This window comes from Branchiostoma floridae, unplaced genomic scaffold (genome assembly GCF_000003815.2).
Source record: "Branchiostoma floridae strain S238N-H82 unplaced genomic scaffold, Bfl_VNyyK Sc7u5tJ_318, whole genome shotgun sequence".
Taxonomy (NCBI): Eukaryota; Metazoa; Chordata; class Leptocardii; order Amphioxiformes; family Branchiostomatidae; genus Branchiostoma; species Branchiostoma floridae.
Genome location: NW_023365802.1, coordinates 23333 through 48931, shown reverse-complemented (window position 1 = coordinate 48931; position 25599 = coordinate 23333). Strand labels below are relative to the sequence as shown.

The 25599-nt window shown below is 38.7% G+C and overlaps 1 protein-coding gene and 1 long non-coding RNA gene across 2 annotated transcripts; one reads left to right on the top strand and one right to left on the bottom strand.

Annotated features, from left to right (window-relative positions):
- The first annotated feature begins 600 nt into the window (after positions 1–600).
- LOC118408655 lies at positions 601–7372 on the top strand. The gene is made up of 8 exons (XM_035809512.1): positions 601–682; positions 2277–2372; positions 3287–3718; positions 3903–4322; positions 4513–4580; positions 4899–5064; positions 5374–5432; positions 5683–7372. The coding sequence occupies exons 2-7, from the start codon at positions 2297–2299 to the stop codon at positions 5427–5429; spliced, it is 1218 nt and encodes a 405-aa protein (XP_035665405.1). The 5' UTR covers positions 601–682; positions 2277–2296; the 3' UTR covers positions 5430–5432; positions 5683–7372.
- Positions 7373–14592: 7220 nt separating this feature from the next.
- On the bottom strand, positions 14593–21510 carry LOC118408658. The gene is made up of 3 exons (XR_004830329.1): positions 21415–21510; positions 15763–15923; positions 14593–15496 (listed from the first exon to the last, which is right to left on the bottom strand). It is a non-coding gene; the product is annotated as an uncharacterized LOC118408658 (long non-coding RNA).
- Between the last annotated feature and the right edge of the window lie 4089 nt (positions 21511–25599).

The window sequence follows — 25599 nt, the reverse complement described above, 5'->3', positions numbered from 1 at the left end:
TTTTACTCAAGTCTGAATTGGAGAGAAACGACGGCCAATGTCTTTTTCACAAAATCTTCGTTGAACTTGATATGTTGAAACATTTAAATATGTACTTTAGTACTTTTATATAGCATCAAACTATGCTTTGTTTTATTCCGACGTTGGTTATACAAAAAGTACCAAACGACATACTTACTTTATCGTATTTTGGATCTTGTTGCAATTTCGTCCATAAACAATGATTATTTCGGTCATCCTGGTATCTGTGTTATTTGCATTTTTCACACAATAGTCATCTGTCTAGTTAGCAATATACGCAGAGCTTTTTTTTCGTCTTACATGAATATGTAGCGTTACGTATGCGTCGCGAAGACACAACTCAGAATGTAACGTTGAATTTTGTCTTGAATACAGAGGTACTGGACAGGACTAAGGTTGAAGATGACTAGTCACTTCAGGCTTGTTTTGGCACTGGCACTTCTGGTTGGAGCCGTGTATCCAGGTAAAGGTGTACATTTATTTATATCAAATGAAATAATGAAAGGGAGAATTTACCGTCTGGATTTGACATTTGATCTGATCTTTACTTATTTTTGATTCAAAGACAACAGCGAATGGAAGGAACAACAGCTAATTGATAGATCCGGAGATGCTCCATCTGACATCGATGAAGCTAAACGTCTGCTCAAAGAGCTTGAAGGTAGAGTTTTGAGTTTTTCTCCTTTAGTTTCTGATGTTGATCAGGCCTCCACAATTGCATACTCAGGTATCCCATATTAAAGGAATCTGCCCATTATCTCAAATCATAAAAGAACGTATTGCAAACTTGAAAGAAAAGGTAAAGTAGGAAAGACAAAATTGAAAACTAGCATATCACTAGTCTTCCTTTGGTCCAAGGAATATGGTATCTATACTAAAAAGAGTCAACAAGTGATACTACCAGTATTATATCAGGTTCATCTTTTCATCGAATGCAAGGACTATACATACGGCTATTTAAACATTTATTGTTTAGAAGACTTTCAAGCAGCATCCACTTTTATTCATTTGATAGGGTCGGATGGCACTGGTTACTTTCTTCATGTACTACTGTTCCAACATGCCATGTTATGTACATGTATGTAGTTGTCTTTGTTTCACTCGTTTATTACCTGTATGAAATACAGGTATAGTTTTTAGGTTCGTGTTGTTTGTGTTTTGGTCCGTTTCCGCTGTTATATTTCGAGTACGCAGCGTGCTACTGCGATGGTATTTGGTAGATTTGTGTATAGTGTATTTGCCAGACGGTCAGGTTTGATTTTGGGCCTAATTGACTTTGAACCTGGTACAGAATGTTAAATTCTGTGTTAATTGGGGGGTCTCTTCACATCTGCTTGAAATTGTCATGTCTGTTTGTGGTTTAGCCCTGGGCTAGATTAGTGTCTGTTTACTTTTGCAATTAGCCAAATATAAGGGGTCCAGTGTTGTGTGCACTAGTGTATGTCATTTACCATGTATCAGGTTACCTCGCCTCTGTACATGCACTGGTTCCTGGCATGTTTTTGTCAGTTATCTTCTCGGTGCTTCCAGAGGTGTGTTGTAGTTTGTGAGGGTCTCTAAGTTAACTGCTTACGATAATCATGGGGAAACGAAAGTGGAACTATCCAAACAGAAGAAGAAATGAAGGGAGCGTTATTTTTTATTGTTCAAGTTGTTAGGGGTATACTGTTGTGTAATGAGAAAGGTGCGTGTAAGTTGATATGTTAATTTGTGTCATTGCATTTGCTCACTTTTGTACTGATGGATATTTTAACTGTATTTTATTTGCGCTATATCTCCAGAACAAAACATGCGATCGCGATGATATTTGGTACATGCCTTGCTGGTGGTAACTTGACAGTCAGGTCTTTGAACTTGACACTGCAGGTTGCCTTTTGTGTGGGGGGGCATTTCTGGCGCTATATGTCTTGACGGTCATGTTTGATTTGGGGCCTCCTTGCGTGCACGTATAAGCTGGATAAAGTGTAAAGTGGAAATTCAGGCACTATATCTCCAGAACGAAACGTGCGATTGTGATGTTTTTTTTTATTGTGATGCACCCTCTCACAGTTAAGCGAGAAATGGTATATTATGTACTTTTCATCTTAAGTTGACCGTGTTAATGTTATAGAGTAAAATGAATATGTTCGCGCATTGTTAGAAATAACCAAGAAACAAGTGTAATCAAGTAATAAGCATTCCTAGCTTATAGCTTGATTACGCTCAAAAATTGTTCAAATGGTTTAACTTTGCACTTTTCGGCAATAATTTCACAGGGTTGGTGGATAAAGAAGTGATGGCTGACGACAACAACAATGGCGGTGAGGATGACATGACCAAAGAAGCCGAAAAACGACATGATGTACGGACCTGTGAGTGTTAACTCTATGTTTATCTTAAAATTTTGATAAGTAGATTGTACCACTGGAATGCTTTTGTAGTGCATCGTAAGTGCCGTGTGCAAAGGCTACCAAACGTTGTAACTCTTTATAAAATGTAGTTGGGAGCTATTCTGGAATGATAAAGTAAGTCTGTAATTTTTTGTGTTGCCATGGAAACCGGTTTCGGACAAATATTTCACCAAATCAACTAATTTTGGATGTTTTCAATGTTTTTTTTAACAACACTTGTCTTCCTATATTATAAACTATATTATGTAATTTCATGTTACATTTATCATTAAATTTTCATAATATATGCTTATTTTATGACGTCATTTGGTCAACATAAAAGATGGCGAACCAAATCATAAGCGACGGTATATTAAGTTTATTTTCACCTCAATTCATTCAATGCCTTTTATATTCTAAGAAAATGTTAATATGAACGTCTTTAGTACATTCTAGTTGGATTCTGTACTGAAATGTAGAAAGAAAGTATTTTTTTAGAAAACTCAATATAGCCGACCCAAGATGGCAGACATATGACGTCATTGCTACGTCAATGCGGTTGCCGATACCGCCAAAATAACGGCCTGGATTTGAGTGTATCCGAACTCATTCTGTCCAATGTTACTTACCGGTGCATGACAGGCTGAACAGCACAGCTCGTTCCCGGCACTGAGAAATTGGGGGCTATGCCACGTGTCACACGAAACGATTGGAGTCCTTCAGTAGCCGGCCCCAGCATCCAAATATTGCAATATATTGACATACTACGTTAGTTTAGAAAGCTCGTCATGATGTTTCATTTTGCGTTCTCTTTCGTGAACTCTGATCTCTCTGTATCTCAAAATATCAGACACTTAATATCAAAATAAAACCGTTTCCACAAACGCTATTTACAGCTGACGCTACTGGCCCAAACATTGCATCAGGAAGACCTGCGTTTCAGTCTAGTGTGGGCTGGGGAGGAAACCCCGCTCGGGCTGTCGACGGAAACAGAAGCCCCCTCTGGGGACACAGTTCCTGCACAGCTACAAAGCCAGAAAACGACCCGTGGTGGTATGTCGATTTGGGAAGGGATGTTTATGTCCACCACGTCGCCATCGTCAACCGCCGTGACTGCTGCTCTGAACGGATCACGCCCTTCGAGGTCTACGTTGGGAAATACACTGACATGGAGAGGAACACGAGGTGTGGATATAGGCATTACCGCTTCCACCCGACTGATACCGAACGTGTTGTCGACTGTCCCTTGTTGTATGGCCGGTACGTGGGCATCAGACTGCCGGGGAAGAATCGAATCCTGACGCTGTGCGAAGTGGAGGTTTATAAAAGTGAGTAACCAGATACAATTATCACTAGCTTTTAGATTATTACTAGCTTTTAGAAATCCCGATTGCTCAGAACACAAGACTGTCCAAAAGTTTAACTGGATTCTATAAACTGACCATAATTTTGTTTAAGCGTGTTTATTTCCGCTTTGTTTGATCCACTTTGTCCTGTTTTATTGTCTTAAAGCTGAAAACGCGGCGCTGGGAAAACCAACGGTCCAGTCAGGGGTCGCATATAACGGGTATGCCTCCCGAGCAACTGACGGTTGCAGGGCCCCGAACTGGGGTAGTCAGTGCTGCACTCACACTCCGGCACAGACAAACCCTTGGTTGCGGGTGGAAATCAATGGTGTGCGGGGCCAAGCCAAGTGGGTGGTCGTCATCAACCGCGCCGACTGTTGCGGAGAGCGACTCAACGGCTTCACCGTCCACGTTGGAGACGACGAACGCGTAGACCACAACCCACGCTGCGGCGGACATCACGTCATCCCCGCTGGCACGAACAGGGCTGTCATCGATTGCAACGGACTGATAGGACGATATGTGGGAATCCGACTGCCTGGACACGGCCGTGTGCTGACTGTTTGCGAAGTCGAAGTCTATCCAGGTATGTTTTCGTAAAGTTCTCAATCATTATGGATATTTCCAAGGTTGAAACGGACAGAGAGAGAGAGACAGAGACAGAAATGCAGAGAGATAGACAGACAGACAGAAAAATAGAGAGAGAGAGACAGAGAGGGGGAGGGAGGGACAAAGAGACCAAAACAGATAAACAGGCAAGAAATTTTATTTTTCAGGTTTTGCAACCAGAAAGAGGACATCCGAAGTGCGAGGTACAGGAGTCCAGGGCTGTGGAGACCATAAGGTTAGTGTATAAAATTATACGGCATTAAATGTATATACCTAATACCTTATACATGTAAATGAAGCAAATTACTACTCACTAGAATTACTCAATAGGGAGTAGACAGGAATAATCAATGTACTGTTTACATAATCCCTTGTTTCAAAAATGTTAGTCATGTTTTCTTTCATCATTTTCTTGCGCAATTTCTATCCGGTTTTGTTTTTTGTCAGTGCAATATTCTTTTCATACAAATTTTGTAACCCATCGTTGCTATCTTCTAGTCTGTCCATGATTGGTGCTTATAGGTACATATAACGTACAGATGTGTCTACACAGGAGGGAGACAGCTGGGTATCAGATGAGAAAGGACAAAACTGCATCTGTGACCAGAACGAAGCGTCGTGCTACAAGGTGATCTGTGGAGAGAAAGGAGAACAGCCACCCATCAAGGATCAAGACGAACTGTGGACCTGTCCGGAGCCGGATGAGAAAGATGAATCCGGTAAACAAACGTTAGCTACAAATCTATATAAACTTCCATAAATAACAATGACTGTTGGTGTTAATCGCATATATAATGTAGGAAAAATTACCAGAAAAAGTAAGTATAATAGTAATGTAGAGTTCTTGCAGTTATTGGTTATTTCAAAACTTGCTTACATATATTAAGAAGAAGGCCGGAGCAATATTGCATAATGAATCTGTCCGAATGTGCAACCTGTACTGTTCAGTCCATACCTAACGTCTTACGCCATGGGGCGATTTTATGTGAGATATGCAAACTAACAAACACATATCTTTTGTTTTCCAGCTCGTGGGTTTCTTGACGAAAGCATTGAAGACTGGATGGACGACTATAGAGAATGATTGGTAATGCACTATGAATGTATGGTCAAGTAGCTGTTTTAAGAATTTAGGACTTATCTATACAAAATAGCTATTGGCAGTGATATGTATCTAGCAAAATATGATTTACAGATGTGGAAGTTTTCAGTATTTCGTAAAAACAAGGCATATTTACGATTCCGTACTTTTACGATCTTATGTCTAGTTGTACTAATTTGTAGTATACATAAGCAGATTGTAATGACTTGATATTTGTTTTTTCTCCGTGTTGCAGGTTGGAGATGTGAAGAACGGACGAACCCGTTGTATTAAAATCTAATTTGCTTGCCTACTTTTCACCTGTTTAGCTTACTGTTTCCCGGTAACCATCTTCTCTGTAGTACATGTTTTTCATATGAAAACTATCGCAACAAGGTCCCTGTGGCCTATATCATATCTACACTTAGCAAATATTTGTCTACTTTCGTCCCTCCTTTATGGAATATGGCATCCTTTTCTGATTTCCTAAGATAGATGCGGTACATTTTGTACCATCTGTCTGCACACTATAGTGGCTTAACAACATGGTTGGATAATAGATTGCATGAGATGAATGACATTGTTTTCAAGCATAGCTCATAAATTAGCTAGTGCTGTTGAAAGCAGTGAGCTTGAAAGATTTTTCTTACAAAAGAAAACGTTTGTTTAGATTAAAAAAATATACCTGTTTAAGGTTTTGAAGTAGGTTTTCAGGGTTAAGTACAGGCCTCATCGAGTTTCGCGGTGCAATGATAAAGAAAACACATACAATTTTTTTAAATATCAGTAATGTAGTTTTAACTATCTTACTGGTATCTCAATCTTTTTAATGTATGAAAAAATAAATGTCGAAAGAGAAAAATGGTTGACATTACAACAGTCCCAAATCATTGAAGTGACGTTTCCCCTTCAACGACCAACTATTTGAAGCTACTTGTATCATATTATTTGGAAAACATTGCACGATGGATTCTCATAAGACGCCACAACATCGAAGTCTGATGAAAGAAGAGAAAGAGGCCATGACCTGTTGTCGGTACCAAAAAAATATATGGTGGGTTGAGGGAGAAAATGGTCCAAAAACAAACTGTAGTAGAGCTCTACACTGTAGGAAGTAAAATCGTGATACTTGGCTGAAGGAAAATTGTATGGAATAAACGAAAAGAATACAGCCCAAAATTTTCATTTGAATGTTAGAAGAGACAAAGATAAATATTCAAGTCAATTTCATTCTTTATACGGAAAAACGGATCCCACTCTTTAGTCCCTACATTGTACTTGCTTGAAAAGAACTACAGCATTTATTCTGGACAATTATTATTATTAAGGTTCTGGCATTCATTTTTTTTGCTTATTCTGGACAATAAAATTCACATAAGATATAACCAGTGCTACACATTTAAAAACATGTACAAAATCGGAACAAACTTCTAATAAGGACAATATGCTCAGGGGTAGCAAAAGTTAGGCCGTTTTTAGAGGGTGTCAAAAGTCAGAAAACAAATACACTTGGATCTTTCAGAACATTTATCCTATTCTACAGATTATCATTAGTCAAGAAGAATATACTAGCCATAGTTTATAACACGTTATAACCGAAGACCACCTTAGAACAGTTTTGGCAAGACGAATATCACATTAGAAAAGTCTATTCTCGTCTTTTAGTATAATTGATCTTTCTATAGAAATGTAGTAAGTAAAGATAACATAACATTCATGCATTATCTAACAGTATAGCGTAGACAACATGAAGGTAATTGTGACTGGATTTATATGAATGTGAATTTTCACCAATGCGTATGGCCAACAACTTTCGATGCGATCTGTAAGACCATCATTGGAACAAGCGAAGAAGCTGATATGCAAACTCGACATATTCTGAAGCATATTCTGAATTTTTTAATTAGCGTATAAGTACTCTTGTATTCTTGTTAAATAAATTACAGTTTGTGGACCACATGCAAGTCGTTTTGGGGTTTTACTTGTAACTAGGTAGTCTGCTTTTTAGTATATTATGACGTAAATGAGCGATGATCTGGTGTTCCATGTTAAGATAATTTTTTATCCGTATCATACAGTATAACGGGACCACATAAACTCAAAATAAGAACAAAAGGCAACCCTTAGATCACCTTTGCAGACTAACAGTCAGAAGTAAGGAGACTTCGTTTTTCCTAACGTCATGTGAATGAAGTCGCAGTGACACAAACCTGTATCTATTATGTTGCCAGGGCCCGCACATATTAGCTCTCTTACTTCAGGACTTAAGCTAAGGGCACAACCCGCCGTACGCGCAATTTGTCCGTAGGTTTTTTGGGGAGGCCACGTTCGCCACGTATTTCTGAAAATGTTCAGGCTGTACAGGGCGGGTGAATCCGCAGCCCGATGGCACACAAAGTTACACGTGAAGTTCTACGGCGTCTGCGTGCTCCAAAACCCGTCGGATACCATACGAGTTCCTACGGAGTTGGTACTTACCAATTACGGATCCCAAAATATTACCCATGTTTTGGCATGTAGACAGCACGTATTTGCACGTACGGCGGGTTGTGCCCGTCGTCCTCTCACCCTGAAGACTTGTTAATTGGATTAAGTTAGGCAAATCGTCGTGTAAGAAGTGTTAAAATCTTTCTGCTATGCCAAAGCAACGTCTTAGCAACACACATACAATATACCGACAAACAAAGAAACTGCACATAATGTACGATTAGTGTAGTGTGAATTTATAAAGGTTCCGTATTGCAGGAATAGTCATATAACCATATATCACCATTGATGACGTCAAGGTTAGCACAGCTTTTGTTCTGGTTATACCGAAGGTCAACAACTTATTGGGAAAGATTGAAATACAAGTACTACAAAAAAACTAAATGATTTGTCATCTCCATCTCCATGAACAGTTTGGATTAAAGCCTTCACAATCAAGAACAGACGGGTATCTGTAATTGGATTGTGTTTACAAGACAAATTCATTTCTGTGGGGATAACTTTTAGCTGCTTTGTGCACCCCTGTGTGTGTAAGTGCACGTGTGCCCGTATATGTGTGTGCGCGCGTGCTCGTGCGTGTATGGGTGTGTTGTTTGGGTGCCCATCTTTCTGATGGTACTCTAGGTACTTTGATTTTAACGTGAGTAATTATAGCTAGTGGATTTTTTGTCGGAAAGAAAGTGCCTTCTTCCCTTGCCTCATTTTGGATAAAGCAGTGTTAAAAGAGTCGACATGGTTCATCATGTCTTTTGTGTAAGAAGCGACGTTCTTACGAACCGAAAGCGTCACCTAGCATCGTTTACCACAACTGCAAAATGTCGTAATTCAGTGTATTATGTCGCAAATCATTTCGTCATGCCCCAATGACCATTGTTAACCCTCAAGCACCCGACCTTATTTTGCGACTAAAATGACCGAGTGGGGTCCAAACGGACCCCAAAATGTTTTGTTCATAAAATCTCAGTTCCAATTCTTATAGGGGATCATTGTGCATACATTGCTTCGTCAATGTAAGAAGAATATTTTGAGATTTTAAAGTGTTGCCAATTCCAGCTCACCATCATAATTTATGCAAAAGATCAGAAGGATCACATTTGCACTAAACCTATTCTGACCAGAGAGGGGAATTTTGAGGCCTTCAGCAACTTTTATGCCGCATAACTCATGAGCGGCTAGCGCTAAAGCTACGAAACTTGGTATATATCACAAAATATTGTTAGCAAACATTTTTAAGCAAAAAAAGTAAGTTGATCATTTTTTGGTTGCCATGGCAACGGAATTTTAAAAGGCATATTTTTGCCAAAATTTGTCAATTTTGATTTAAACAATGTTTTTTTGGTAAACTACCCTTATTTTCTAACAAATGAAATTTTCTGTGAAATTTAATGTTATTTTAATGATTCAAAATTGATAATTTATGCTAATTTCATGACGTCATTAGTCAAAATCCAAGATGGCCGCCATTATTAGCTAAATGACGTCATAATGTCGTCATATTATATGGAAATGTCACAGAAGTTTTAATGAGGATTTAGTTTTACATGTTTATTATCCTCTGAAAGTTTGGTGGTCATGCAATAAGTAGTTAAGGAGTAAGTCTCAAACTTCGTAAAAACTTCGGAGAAGGTATAGAAGATATTGACTGACAAAGTCACGGAAGGAATTTTTCTTCAGATCAGATATGTTCAAATGGTACTTCAAAATGTACGCCTGGGGTCCAAATGGACCCCACTCGGGTGTTTGAGGGTTAAGCTTTCAATGTTAGTGTTTAATCTTGAAAATGATAAATCAAACCACACACAAGAAAATTGAAGAAACGAAACGTTATTATTTTCCATACAAATCATATAACATCGAGGACAGTAATTATAATTAAGCTACCAAAAAGATGACAACTGAATCACTATCACAATGAGTTCATACGTATTTGACGAAAATACCTGTTTTAGAATATCAGGATTCCTGTATGTACTGCCTCTTAGCAGTTCAAGGCAATATTGCAGGAAAATCAATGATAGCTGCAAGAACGATAAGAATCACTAGGGGCATCAATGACACGTTCCGACTGTTCAACTGCCCCAGTCGCTTTGGTAAAGCTTGCAATGTAAGTTTTCAGGCTACATATTAAAAGTCCTCTATGTAAAATTGCGATAATGCAGAAAGTAAAATTCCCTTCCAGTTTTACATAGTAAGTTAAAACAACCCTGTAGCATTGCATGTCGATATTCAGGGACTGAGAAGTTGCAAACTTGTTGCATCATACAAACATGTTTAAAAACTGCAATCTTCCATCAGAGAGATGCCCCAACATATAGCTAGCCATTGCCTTGTGCGACTGACGCCAAGCAAATGTCGGCGGGGTCTGTTGGGGTCTACCGAAAGTGCGAAAAGGAACGAAAAGGAACGAAAAGGAGCGAAAAGGAACGAAAAGGAACGAAAAGGAGCGAAAAGGAACGAAAAGGAACGAAAAGGAAAGTAACGAAAGTGCGAAAAGGAACGAATAGAAGCAAACGTTCCTTTTCGTTCCTTTTCGCACTTTCAGTACTTTCCTTTTCGTTCCTTTTCGCACTTTCGCTACCGAAAGTGCGAAAAGGAACGAAAAGGAACGAAGTATGAAGCAAATTAAAATAAAATCAATGGGAATATAAGGAAGCGGTACTGCGGGCGTTAGAAGCCTATCTTATTCAGAAATTGGCAATATCAAATGTTTACGGCGCTGTTTTAGGCTGTTGTGTTTGTGTGGCTGAATTATTCTCTAAAGATCAGCGAAATACAAGGAAACAGAACTGAGATAAGAAAGTATGGTCTAAAATTCAGTTACTGGTGGGTGATGGATAAATATCGATTAATATACATTATCAAAATGAGGCAAGATTGTAGGGTTGTAGTTGTATTTGGGTGGCTTCTGTTCTTCCAAGATGGGAGCGCCGCATGCATATGACCTGCGATTGTTTACGTCTAATAGAAGTCCTGTCTGGAATGATTTGCTAATAAACTGCTGCCCCACAAGCATGACAGCTCCCTTCAACAGGGTCAACAACATGGTTTTCTGGAGACTGGAGACATATCTCCTTGCCCGTTCACGACTAAAGAAAAGCTGTGAAAGGATAGACATGTATAAAGTGTACCAATGAGCTTTCATCCTGCTGTACCATAAGCATTTATCATTTTGGCGAGAAGAAAGGTGCCAACGTGAGGAATTTACCAATACCCCACCAGCACCCCCCCCCCCCCCCTCACACACACACACACACACGAATTTCATCTGTGACAGCCCGCGTGGGAACCCGGGACGCACTGATTCGTGACTCCGCCCATCGCCTTTGATTTGTATTTAGCTATTTCCACGCGTGCACTTTCCCGCCTATTCGCCGTTGAACCATTGGAGCTCTAGGAATTTCGTGGAACAAGCCGCAAAATGCAAAAATAAAGTCCTGTTCAAATGCACTTGCCGATCGCAGTAACGTTACCTTATATTCCCATCGATTTTATTTCACTTTGCTTCATACTTCGTTCCTTTTCGTTCCTTTTCGTTCCTTTTCGCACTTTTGGTACTTTCCTTTTCGTTCCTTTTCGCGCTATCGATATTTTCGTTTTTGTTCCTTTTCGTTCCTATTCGTTCCTTTTCGCTCCTTTTCGTTCCTTTTCGTTCCTTTTCGCTCCTTTTCGTTCCTTTTCGCTCCTTTTTGCTCTTTCGGTACACCGGTCTGTTGTTTCACCGTAGTTTCTGTAAACCAGATTCTTATAAGATTTATTGCAGTTTTGAAGGGAAAGTAACATCAGCTTGTTGATACCCTACAAAATAGTCTGGGTTCATGATTATATACTAGATGTATTATAAAGCGATAAGATGTGTCGACGGGTGTTTTCAAAGAAGATCTTGATCGTTCTCCTATTCCGCCTGTCTGGAGTGTGGTAAACCGATGACCCACGGGGAGGGGGGCGCTGCCTGCCTTGTTAACAAACTGGAGGGTCTAGTTTGTGACGGTGTTTTTAACTCAGTTGACCTTTTGCAGCTCTTTTGTAAAAAGTTTACAAACACCAAGAGTACGAAATTATGAAGTATATGCTAAGTCCTGAATAGACGGGGAGCCAGAAATATATTTTTATCATGAAGGATTTTATCATGAAGGGTAGCTAAATACGTAGACTTTTATGGACTTTCCTCAGCATGTCTGGTATTAAATGCAACGACAAAGATTTAGCATTAGTTCTATTCATTTTACCAACTCCCTCATTACTATCGAAACACGCAAAACAATCCACAAAGTCTTGAGTTATCTTGTACGCAAACACACACACAAACACACTCGTTTCCTTCGCTGCAGCGCCGACGGAAAGGGCCAGGCAAATCACTTTCTAACAGGATCTTCGTCTCTGTAACCGCTACTTAAATACCAAATATCGTGAATGTCCATTCACAGCTACTCTAGTTATATGCTGTTGACCCCCATATAGAGACACAACATCATGTCTCGACTTAAAACATAACCAAGCCATTCTGGTGAAGGTTATGAGAGGTCATACATTTTCCAACTGGTTTAACACGGGTTCTTAGTTAAGGTCAAGGCCTCCGAGATCTACGAAGTGTTGACAGATTTAGAGTGTAGAACGTACTTTGTCAAAAAAGTGGACGTTCGGCATTTTATGAAGGCATTTGATAACTCAAAGCTTGCTACCATTACTAAAGTATATAGTTTTAGACGTGACATGAATACAATAGGGGACAATGACTACAAACAAAAGGATTATAAACACAGTATAGTGCTTCAGAAGCACAAGTTAATAGAAATAACCTACGTCATTATGAAGTTGCTTACCGAAAGGTGGCTGTATTGTTCACACCAGCCAGACGATTGGATTAATACCAAAGATCCCTACCAAGATTGACGGAGTTGTGTCAGTTTGACACAAGACAGGCGAGCCTCCATTTTAAACACCACTAGATAATTGACCGATCGTAAAAAAGGGACGTGTTCACGTACGTAAAAGACAGCTGGAGTCACGTTTAGGAAAACGTCACTCTTTTGAAGTTCAGGCAGGTTGAATGTATATTTTGCTAATCTTAGAGTAGTTTGACTTAATCGTAATCTTTAGCGACATGTATATAATATTGAATAGATCCCATTGTCAGTCATAAACATAAACTTCTTGCTTATTTGTGGTGATGATGTGATGCTTACTGGACATGTGCACCGGTCATATGAGAACAGGTTGTTGAAATTCTGAACAAAATTGTGCCTTAGTGACTGGTTAGGTGATGTAAGCTTCTTCTCAACCTTAGTTCCCTGTTACCTGTACTACATAATTTGAGACTGCGGTAGTTTGTATCAACTCACTTGAGATAAGCAATAAACTCATACATTGCCCTGATTATTCCAACTAATATACATAATCTGAATTTATCAATATAAAAAAGACGCTAGATATGCTTCATGTATGCAATTTCACTTTGTTCACTTAAGGATTCAGTGACCTCAAATATCAGGGTATGCCTATGCCTGTGTTCAACTAACTTTAATAAGCTAGGAACATGCGATAGTTTCAAAGTTCAAACGCAATCTGCTATTCAATAAGCGTGAAACGTATATAATAAACACTCCATTGTGAACATGTAGAGGCTTTTGGGAACTGGTACGGTCTAAAACAACTCGTGACCGCATCTATTCAGGCAGAAGGAGACAAATAGTCCCTTTTTTGCCGTGGGCATTGGCAGGGTTGTACCAATCTGACATTTCGGAGGGGGAGATAAACGTTACCCCAAAGACACACACAACAAAATCAATAACTGCGTATATCTAATATTACTAGTACCAATTACCGTTTACTACGCAACGTTCGGAAAGATAGATATACGCAACAGTTCTTTTTATTAGGTTATTCATTCGAACGTATCATTATCATTTACTCAGTTCTTGAGGAACGCTATACTTTAGCAGACAGCCAAGATAGTGTACCAAGAGTGCAGATAATTGTGACATCAGGTGGCGCTATCGGTAAGGTGTTTGACCCAGACCCCAGAGGTAACTGGATCAAAACGCAGATTTGTCTCAATGTTATTCCCTTAGGAACTTAGTATACATACACACAGACACACACACATACATGCACACACACAGTCACACACTTACACAAAATCACAGACATGCACACACATGAACAAATAGACAAACACACGCACATGCGCACAAACGTGCACACACACACATACACAGAATCACAAACACACACAAACACACAAATACACCATTATGAATAGCCGAATAATTAAAACCATCCAGCTACTTTTTGTTATAGTGTTTTTATATACCCTCTCAGAGTCCTTAGAAATCCCACAGTTTAAGGCTGAAAGAATGATATTCCTAAAAAGCTAAAAAAATCGGGTTTGTATTTGCATAAAGCATTCATTCACCGAAGTCGAAGATGATGCACTGAATGTAAATAGGGCGTACTGGGAGGGTACCAGGGCTACGGAAAGAAAAAAATTCATCTCGGTGAATTGTGGTCAAATTTCGCAAATGTGCTCAAAAGTTTATTTTTCGGTAGTTACTTTCAATTGACTTTATTGGATGAAAGTATACTGATTAAAATTGTTTTGATAAAAAGCACCAGATAATTAAATTCATACAATAATTACTATGCAAACGTCCCATGTAAGACACCAGAACGACAAGGATTTGGTCCTTAAACCGTAATTTATTGCCACCTTAATTGATAGGAGTACAGATAATGGAATAACTAAGAAAATCTGCAAATGCGTCTGTCCAGATAATGTCAATTTTACATGTTTCTCATAATATCATTTCTAAAAGTCAGCTTCTTCGCTTGTTCTGATGACGTTCTTATAGACCGTATCGAAAGGTAAAGGCCATACGCTTTGGTGGCAACAATTCATGTCAAATCAATTCATTCACATTCACTTTCAAATCGTTGTTCTTTTAGATAATGCTGTTAGATGATCGTATCGCATTAAAGTGATGTTATCTTTACAACGTATATTTAAACAGAAAAATTCTAAATTTTAGGGAAAACTTAAAAAAACAGTTTTCTAATGGCATATATGTCATGCCATAACTAAATAAAAACGCATTTATGTGAAGTATATATGCTGTTCTTAGGCCGACTGGGATAATTACGTGTTATAAAGTAGTCATTTGTTTATTCTGAAAGTTCATGATATACTGAAAGTTGGGAAAGCACAAAATAACTGTCTACTCATTTTCTGACTTTTGACACCCAAAACTGAAAGTGCAAATTGTGCACATGTGTTTCAAAATTTATAGCCATCTAGCTATTTATCAAATAATTCCCCAGAGGGATTTTAATTGTCGAGAGAAAAACAAAACATCGATGCTACAACCTTATTAATGACTGTACAGAATAGTCTAGAAGAAGAAAAAATGAATGCTGCAACCTTGAAAAAGCTAGTACAATGTAGGCAAACTTTATTCTAATTTGTAAGATGTGCTTAAAACTACAGTGATTTAATGTAAAGGAAGTCAGGAAACATATGCCCTGTTCATGATGATTTGTCACCATTCTTCAGCCAGAACAACATTGGGGGTCCAGGGCGCAAAGGCAACCTACAGGGGTGAACAGTACTGTTTCAATATTAGATAGTAAAGTGCCGTCGTCAAAATATTATGAATGAACAACTTTTAGCATTTAGCATTGATAACTTCACACCAAATATAGAAATGCTCATAATAAACTTACAAGTATAAATTATGTTTTTGAGTTGTTGTACATCAAGTATATATGTATGTGATATTGTTTCGTCTAATTGTCACTATAAAAATGTAAGTGTGGTTTTTAGCCATAAAGATTTAGTATGTTATAATGCTCGTACGTGGTGCCAGGTCACGAGGCTTGCGCTCTACATTGGCCCGGATGTTGTTGTCGTCACCATCCTGTTTGGGGAGGATCACTCCAGCATCAGCACCATCCGGCATCATGGCCGCCAAGGCAATCAGCAGGAGGAGGAGCTTCAAGTTTCCCCTCATCTTTCACCTAATGCAAGGTAAAAAGTTATAGTTTACTTATATAAAAGCGTGTTAATTACGGGTTGTTTTATTTGGTGGTTCTAGCAAAGGACCATGCGTTATGACACCATATACGGGTCATTAGCCTTATTATCATATAGCCTTCCCAAACTTGCCAACTGCTGTATGACGTAAGATATCCCTGCCTTGGTACGTGTGAATTCCTTTGTCGAATTTCTGAATATTCACATTTGTCCTTTGGCACATACATTTGTAAGGAGATTACAGGTTGCATTTTGAAACAAAAAATTCCACAGAAAATTTTGGCAACATTGCAGTCTTGGCATCTCAAGCCTTTTCAAACTTTTAGTCTTACGTTGCTGTATTTATGATCATTCCTCCCTGCGGGGTCTGATCTTTACTCCATGCTATGTGCTATTCTGATTGGCTACTTTACTGTATATCGCTTCTTCTTATCGATAAATGAGAACAAAATCAACACCGGTTTTGATTTTGTTTAACAACTGCCTGGCTGGAATCTATGTGTAACGGCTTCATAACCAACATGGAATATGGCCTTCTGATTTGTCCGCGGCGGCTGGCTATTAGATAATAACACATTAAGTGATTGTTGAAAATATATACCTAGCATTGGCCTTCCACACTCTTCAATTAAACAAATAAGTCAAACGTCCATAACGATGGTTAGGCGTCCAGGTACAGATAAACTCGACATAAAAGTTACTTAAGGTCTCATTGATGTATTACTCCGCGAGTGGGTACCCTAAACTAGATCCGAGCCAAAAACTGAACGGCTGCATGGACGCATGTTTTTAGCGGTGATAAATTGCCTTTTGGCCAGCCGAACTGATATCAAAAGTTAGATTGGTGAAAGCTTGCTTGTAACTGAAGAAAGTAGCAGGTAAAGTTTGACAGCCGCGCGCTAGGTCGGAGGTACACAGTCCTAGGCTCTGAGTGGTGCGGTTTTACGCTAGCAAGGAAAAAGTGCATTTTGCGGGGATTGACTAATTGTGGCTTGTAATTGCTATAAACAACAAACCCATGGATTCTAGTCATTGACAATTTTTTTTTCATGATATAGAGTAAATTTGCTCAAAATAGAATGAACTAGAGTTCGGGGACCTCATACCTCCATGAAATATTTATTGCTTTTTTGTGGATGGTATGTATGTTTATAGTCGGTTGTATTTGATAGTAATGGTTATATAATATAAATGTTATGGGAAAGTAGTGGTGTATTTATTTAATGACACAGAGGATGTCCATCTGATTAGTAATTATCAAAATGTGACAATTGTGTAATGTGCGTTTAAGAGGTCGACGGCATATGGTAGCGTGGTGTCCTTAAGCTTGATGTTTGGCATTTAAAATGTCTAAGGTTGTCAGCATTATTGAGGTTCGACTATGTGCCTCAAAGCTGTGTGGTGGGAGGAAGTTTTAAAACTCAGAAAGAAGAAGGGATGTGGCCAACTTTAGTCAGATTGTGATTTGATTTTCCACCAATATGTCATAACATCAGCTGTTCACACGGTACAAAAATGAGATGCACACTTTCCTCTGACAGCCCTACACCAACTGTAAGATAAATACTTGGCGCCAACCCCGTCTGCTAAAAAACAAGTACCATTGGCTACGAAAGAGACAACTAACAACTGTCCCTTATCGTAACAAAATCAGAACAACTGTGTCGCCCATAAAACTTCTGACACCCAACCCAGATGAGAGGACCTAATGGCATTTTAATCACCATGTCACTCAAATTAGCAGTACAGTATGTGAGACATCCATACCTGTTAAGCATTATCGTTAAATGTACCTCAACTTCTTACAATTATACTTACGCTTCACATCTCCATGATATCCTAAGCAGACATAAATAAAACTAATTATCGTATTAAAAAAACTCGGGGTTCCCCAAACAGCTGTCACCTCACCATCTGCTTGAAGCTAAGCACATTAACAAACACATAAAGCAGGATGATGGTTCCAATATATCTCAAATATAGGGGTGATTTCTGATATTTTAACATCAATTACAACAACAGATACAACTCCCAAAATCTCATCGATTCCACCTTTCATCACACCCCACCAACACAACCAGTATGAAACCAATCCACCCAGCCGTTCTTGAGTATATCTACACAGACAGTGACACATAACGACTGTGTACACTGGGCACACCAAACCATATATCAATATCGCAAACGGGAACAAAATATAGGTGCGAAAACCACAGACAGTAACCACTCATTTTACAAGACAGGCATTAAGATCTACATACTGGGATAAATCGCAACTGTATGATTTGTCATAATATGACATATGACAAAAACACTACGGCAATACAAGAAATACAATACAGGATACAAACACATCATCAACACAACCAAAAGGACATGAAATATCCGACAACCAATAGCTACATGTAGGATTCGGGGACAAGTTGATGCCCGATATATAATAATGCAAGTACTTACCAACACAACATCAGCATTAAAAAAATATAAGCCACGCGGAGCACAAAATCGAACAGCACAAACGAAGTTTAACACACCAGGTCCCCAAAGGCACAAGTGGCTACATACAAAGTTATTTATCATATTCAAATTGTCCAGCATCGGGAAACAGTTGCCCAGCATAGGCAAACAGTTGCCCAGCATCGTTTAACAGTTGCATTACCCTAACCAGTTTCTATACGCACACCTGTTCAGATAAGGGATTACCTAACACATCCACATATTAGATATGTCATACATCCAATTACATACTCACGCAACATCCGCGTTACGCAAAACGCACCACAAACCATCAAACAACACAAACAAAATATAACACAGTGCGCCCCCAAACGCACAAGTACATACAATGATACATGCAATTTATTATCACAATCAAAATTGTCAGCCTCCCAAAACAGATGTTCTAGAATGTTGCACTGGGCAGGCAGGGGCAACTGTTACAAATATTTGAAAGGATCCTAAGCAGACATGAATAAAACTAATCGGGGTTCCCCATCAGCTGTCATAGAAATTACCTCACTATCTGCTTGCAGCTAAGCCCATTAACAAACACATAAAGCACGATGCCTGTACCAATACATCTCAAATATAGGGGTGATTTCTGATATTATTACATCGATTATACCGACAGATACGGCTCCCAATATCTCCTCGATTCAAGCTTTCATCACACCTCACCAACACAACAATTATGACACCAATCCATCCAGCCGTTCTTGAGTAAACATCTACACAGACAGAGACACCTAACAGAAAATATAACCTCCATTCCATGACATTTCATGGAGGTAAAAATCTGCTGACATTTTATGTAGCTTCATTATAAACGCGACCATGTAAAACACGAATTATAACATAGAAGTCTATGGGAAGAAGAAAGTCATCAAAGAGACCTTAAGCAATTTACGAAGTTTTGTAGACGGCCATACATTTAGGCAAAATTTGTCGTCTTTCGTCAGTGACTATTTACTTCACGTTTTTATTTTATTGCCTTATGGTCAATGTGTCGCAATGTGGATATGTTACACTTCAGACAGATTTGGAGTTAACAAATTGCATTACGTGTCACATGTCAGTTGGAGATTAGTTCGTCGAGTATCAGAACAAAATAGATCATTACAGTTGACATGCGGCTTTTCTTTCTCGTTGAATGCACTTCTGAAATTATTGTTTTTCTTTTAAAGTCATGGCAATACCATTAAGCATATTCACTAATTATACTTATTACTAGCCTTGGAATGTGGACAAGTTTTATATTTGAAAAAAAATATGATGTAGAAAACCAGATTTACTTGAAAATATTGTCCACGTGGGGGTATATTTTTTAAAGCCGTCATTCCCAGGGGTGAGTTTGATACTGCCTTATAATATCAGACAGAAATGTTAGAGGTAGTAGGGTGCTGAGTCACCGTGGACTCACTTCTACATGAATGAGGCCAAATCGGTCCGTTCCCCCAGGCCTATTGTGAGTCAAACGACTGGCATGTCAAGGTTTCACCTTTGGCATAGGTTTGGCGAGAAGCTTGCTTACGTGTCGCAGTATGGTTTTATTTTCAGTTACAGCATGACTTGGCTCAATTACGAGGTCGAGGTAAAAGCTAAATGCGATTGGTCTCATAGGAAGGTCATTCCTTTTTAAAATAAGCTAAAATTCGGAGAGAAAATAGCTTGTCATAATACCACTGGCATTATGTTCTGCCTCGCTCACGTACTACTTTGTAGTATGGTCACGTATTTTTACACAAACTACAGCATAGCTAGAATACAATCTCTATGACGTTTTCGTACCACAGCCGCCATCCCACCCCCTCCATTGTACTTTGGGACATTTCGCATTTTTGAAAACTAGAAGAATTCATTCAGGGACGGCTTCTATTAGAACTCTGTCCCTTCTGGTGGCTTTACATATAACTATGAGGAAGTAGTATTACTTTTTACATATGCGTGAAAAAAACCTTTTATGTGACTATTCAATCGCTGTTCTCAACTTCATTCCTTTACCTAGAATCTATATAGAAAATATTTCCCCACCTGTGAGACAAAATTCGCGACAACGTAAGAGGTCTTCAAATCTGTAGTGCTGATCAGAGTCCCACCCTGTCTGTAAAAGCTGTATAACCGGTCCACCCGTCATTACTTTGCGATAAGTGTCAAAGGTAACAACCACTGACGTCAACAGTGTTCTGCCTTTGGGATTTCGATAGTTAAGGACCACAAGGTCACTGATATTGACGCAAAAAAACTATAGTAGAGTACCGTTTTCAATCTGGACAAACTAATATGTTGAAATCGAGTAAAACCTACAAAATAAGTAAAAATAACAAAACAATATCGTTTTGGAAAAAAAAAGAAAACGACCTCTTTAAAGTGGGGCCATGCGGAACCCTGCGGAATTGCAGTCGACTCACCAAGACAGTCAGCTGTTAAGGTTATGCGTATTGATACATAGAATGGTCAAACATCATGATTTTATACATACACTCAGGTAATTGGATATAAAGCAAGGTCCTTCTTTTATGAAATAAGTTAAAATTCAGAAAGAAAAGAGCTTGCTATAAAACTACTGGCATTATGTTTTGACTCGCCCACGTACAACTTTGTAGTATGGTCACGTACTTTCACACAAACTACAGCATAGCTAGAATACGGTGGCTATGACTTAGCCCACTAATGTATGTCTCGCCTTGAAACGTTTTCGCATGTAACCCCCCCCCCCCCCCCATTACAATGCCCCGAGAACAAGATTTTAGTAACTTTCGAATGAGTCGTAATTTTGAAAACGATGAGAATTCTGTCAGAAAAGCCTCTTGTCAGAACTCTGTCTGCCCTGGTCGTTTTACACATCATTAAGAGAGAGCAGTAATACTTTCTCCGTATGCGTGTCAAAACGTTTTAATGTAACTTTTCAAACCCTTTTCACAGCGAAAAAAGACTTCCTTTCTTCACATAGAATTCATACAGTAAAAATTTGCCCACCTGTGAGACAAAATTGTCGACAAGGTTAGAGATCTTCAAGCTTGTAGTGCTGTTTAGAGTCCCACCTTGTCTGTAAAAGCTGTCTAACCGGTCCACCCGTCCCTTCACGTGACTTTTTGACAAGTGTCAAAGTTAACCACTGACGTAAACGTTACGGTAGCAGCACACAGTTTTCGATCTATGAGATTTTGATAGTTACCGACAACAAGGTGACTGATATCGACGAAAAAAAAATATAATGCATTTTTTGAATTAGACAAACTGGACAAAAATTACCGGTTTGAAAAACGATTACGCCATATTTTAAGTGGGGTCATGCGGGCACTGCGGAATTGCAACCGACTGACAGACGCAGTAAGCTGTAAAGGTGTATTGACACACAGAATGGACAAACATTATTATCTTATACATACTATCTGAAAGTCGATACATTATGCTTTTATATAAGTTGATGCCCCTAATGCCTTTCACAAGTGAGAGTGTTTACAGACGCATCCAGATTTCGACCGCACTACTTTTTTACCCCTACGTCATAGAAATTGGGGTCGCTGAAAAATACTGTGTTCTACGACCTTATATGCGCAATGACGTGGTTTGCTACGTTTAAGATATAACTTAACTAATTCGCGCTCCTAGCGGGCGGACCGGTAGTTGCTGCCCGCTGACAGATCATAAATCCCAGCCAGAGATTGGGTAAACAGAGGTAAACAGAGGTTAATGCAAGGTCACACACAACGACTTGTGGAAAGATGGCTATTACATGTCTGCTAATATGTAGATAAGGTCATTGAGATTATTGATGGATCAAGAACAAACATGTGATATGTAACCTTCGTAGAAATAAGATAAAAAGCTTTTTAATTGACTATATTAGAAAAAAAGCATACGAAAAAATATTTTACCCTTAGAGTAATATTTAGTGACAATAGGAAAAACAAGATGAACTAGAAAGGCTCGAAATTCGGTATACTAGTATTTACCTATCCCGCTCTTAATGCGACAGTGGACTTGTCCAAATCACCCCTGCGCTTTTAACAGTATATTCTCCCCAAAAGTAAACAAATGTGAATTAATTACGGTCCAAAACAGGGCGTACCGAAGAAGCCACTTATAGAGGAATGTACTCTTCCACAGGAGCTCCTATGCTTGACTTATTGGTTATTGTAATCGCCAGTTCCTATTTTTCCAAAAGAGAAAAAAATAAATATTGTGAAGCCATTTAACTATTTCCAGTACGATAACTAGCTAGGTCTAAGTACTGTTATAATCTCCTTATTATGTGAGTAAATTATAGTATATAATGATATGTTTATTGCAAGTTCTTGCTCGAGGGCTAATTGCAGGTACAAACAACATGTAAAATAAGGAAAAATACAAAGGTGCTAGGAACTACATTCTATGACTATATGCTATGCTAGTGTGCATTATACTGGTTTTGTTGGGTTAGACTTCTTCTCTTTAGGCAGTGGAAGACGAATTTACCCACTTCTTTTATAATGTGTGGGTTCTTTGATTTTAATAGTAGGATTGATTTTTCATTGTCAGGAATAGTTGGAAAGTAAGCGTGTATTTTGGATACACTCATAAATAGTTGTTTTCTTATATCATCATAAAAAGAACAATTAGTGATAAAATGACTCTCGTCTTCCACAGCATTTGAGGGGCAATATTTACAAATCCTCTCGGACACAGGTAGCTTCATATATCTCCCCTTTTCTATTTCCAGGGGGTGGGCACTAATTCTAATCTTACTGGTAGCTGAACGCTGCTCAAAGTCACAAAGTTCGAGATATTTCTCTATACAATATTCGGTTTTAAATTTTCTGTAAAATCTAAGCTTACCAGTATCGGCAGACAGATTATGGTAGAAAGTTTGAATATACATATCTGAAAACCTTGTCCTTAATAGATTGCATATATGTTGAGGATCATAGTTAGTGCTATCACCATATAATAAGTATGAGTAGCCACCGTGATCGAAGATCTCGCTGTAATAATGTCCGTCGACGACTATTTGTCAGAGATGTATGTTGTAATCGGAGAGCATCAACTTGTAGCGGGTGTGTATCGGAGTCTAGTTGTGTTAAGTGTGTCCAGAATTTTACAGTGCGCAGGGATATATCTAAATCTAGTGGGAACCTTCCTAGTTCTGCTCTGGCTGCTACATTGCTACTGTTTCTGTGCACACCAAGTACATTCTTGCAGAAGCGGTTATGGGAATTTTCAATAGGTGAGGTGTCATTTATAGGGTCTTTACCCCAGATTTCACATCCATACAGAAGTATTGGTTTAATACAAGTGTCGAATATTCTAAGTAGGCACTTCGGAGAGACAGACGAACGGAGTAGCGATTTGAGACTGAACATGGCCTTTCGTGCTCTGAGTGAGAGCTGTTTTTGTGCAAGAGAGAAACTGCCTGATGCAGTAATATTCAAGCCCAGGTAGCAGTAGGACTGGACTATGTCAACTGTGTCTTGCCCAAAAGAGAATGTTTGTAGAATATTTGTAGAATATTTGTAGAATGTTTGTAGAATATAGTAGAATATTGCGATAAACCTTATTTCATTAAAAAAGCACAAGTTTCGATAATTTTAAACAAGCAAGTGCAGGTACTGTGTAAATTGTTTGTTTTCTTCAAGCTGAAAACTTCATCTTCTTTTAGTATTGTTTGAGCCCTTACCTTTACTCTAGACCTTTTTTTAATGTTTAAAAGAAATTTAACGCGCGTGAGGTCAGATGTCAGTTGCACTAAGTCTAGCAAGTATATTTTATGAACTAAAAAGGCCGCGGCATTTGCTCGTGAGCAAACACGGTGAATTTCAATACATCCGATCCCAATGCAAAAATGCTCTCTTCCACATTAACATTTTGCAGAAATTGACCTATACCGAACATCATGACACTGCAAGTTGTTTTTAAAAAGCCCCCCACCCCTCAGGACATGAATGGACTCTTCCGGAACACCCCAATCTATGCAAAATGTACTGCGTTCATTTGTTTGTGTGCCTGCACATTTGCATATGTTCAGCACAGATAAATTGTGCATGTCCATTTTTCTGCTCTTATTCTGGATTGTAAAATATTTCTTCCGGATCGAAAGCGTCACCTAGCATCATCTACCACAACTGCAAATCATTTCGACATGCCCCAATGACTATTGTTAAGCTTCAATGTTATTTTTTAATCTTGAATATGATATATCAAACCACACACAAGAAAATTGAAGAAACGAAACGTTATTGTTTTCCATACAAATCATTTAACATCGAGGACAGTAAATGTTGTATTGAAGCTATCCAAAATATGACACCTGAATCACTATCACAATGAGTTCATACGGATTTTCACGCTAACCCCTGTTCTAGAACATCAGGATTCCCTGTATGGATCAAAATTGCCTCCCATCAGTTCAAGGCACTATTGCAGGAAAATCAAAGATAGCTAAGAATCGCTAGGGGGCATCAATGATACGTGCCGACACAAACACAAACACGCACACAAAAAACGAATTTACTCTGGAATAAGTCGCACATACTCTATTAATTCAGTTAAAATTAGAACAGAGTGAAACCTAAATGTATTGAGAGGAAAATATTCCAGTAACCTATTTATGGAGATACTCAGGCTTAAAAATGCGTGTCATTTTTTCACCAAATGAAACCAAAAAAAAAATTGTTTCGAATTTTCATAGAAACAAGTCTTATTACTGAATAGACGGAGAACCGGGAAGATTTTAAAGTCATAAAGGATTGTGGTGAGGGAAGTTGTATCTTATTACATATATTGATGAATGCGCTGATTTCCATGGACTTTTCTTAGCATACGAGGTATCAAGTGCACATGCAACGACAAAGATGTAGCATTAGTTCTTACCGCTTACCTGTACCTTGACCGGGGGTGGTCGTGGGGGCGCTTTATATTTAGTTATATCATAGGAGTAAAATAGCAGCACTGTACTCAAGTGTAAGCTTAAATTTTATTGACCAACACTGTCTGAAAAGCCTCATTTCCAGGATGGAAACTGACTTACACAGTCCTGGCAATTAAACATGTCCTTCAAAATCCGGAGATTCATGCCTGCAAACGAGACGTGTACAGTCCTTTACATGTCCTCAAATCTCGCGGAAACGAACCATTTCTGTGTGCCTGACGCGTCAAGGGCTTAAATTCCCTTACAGATTCCCT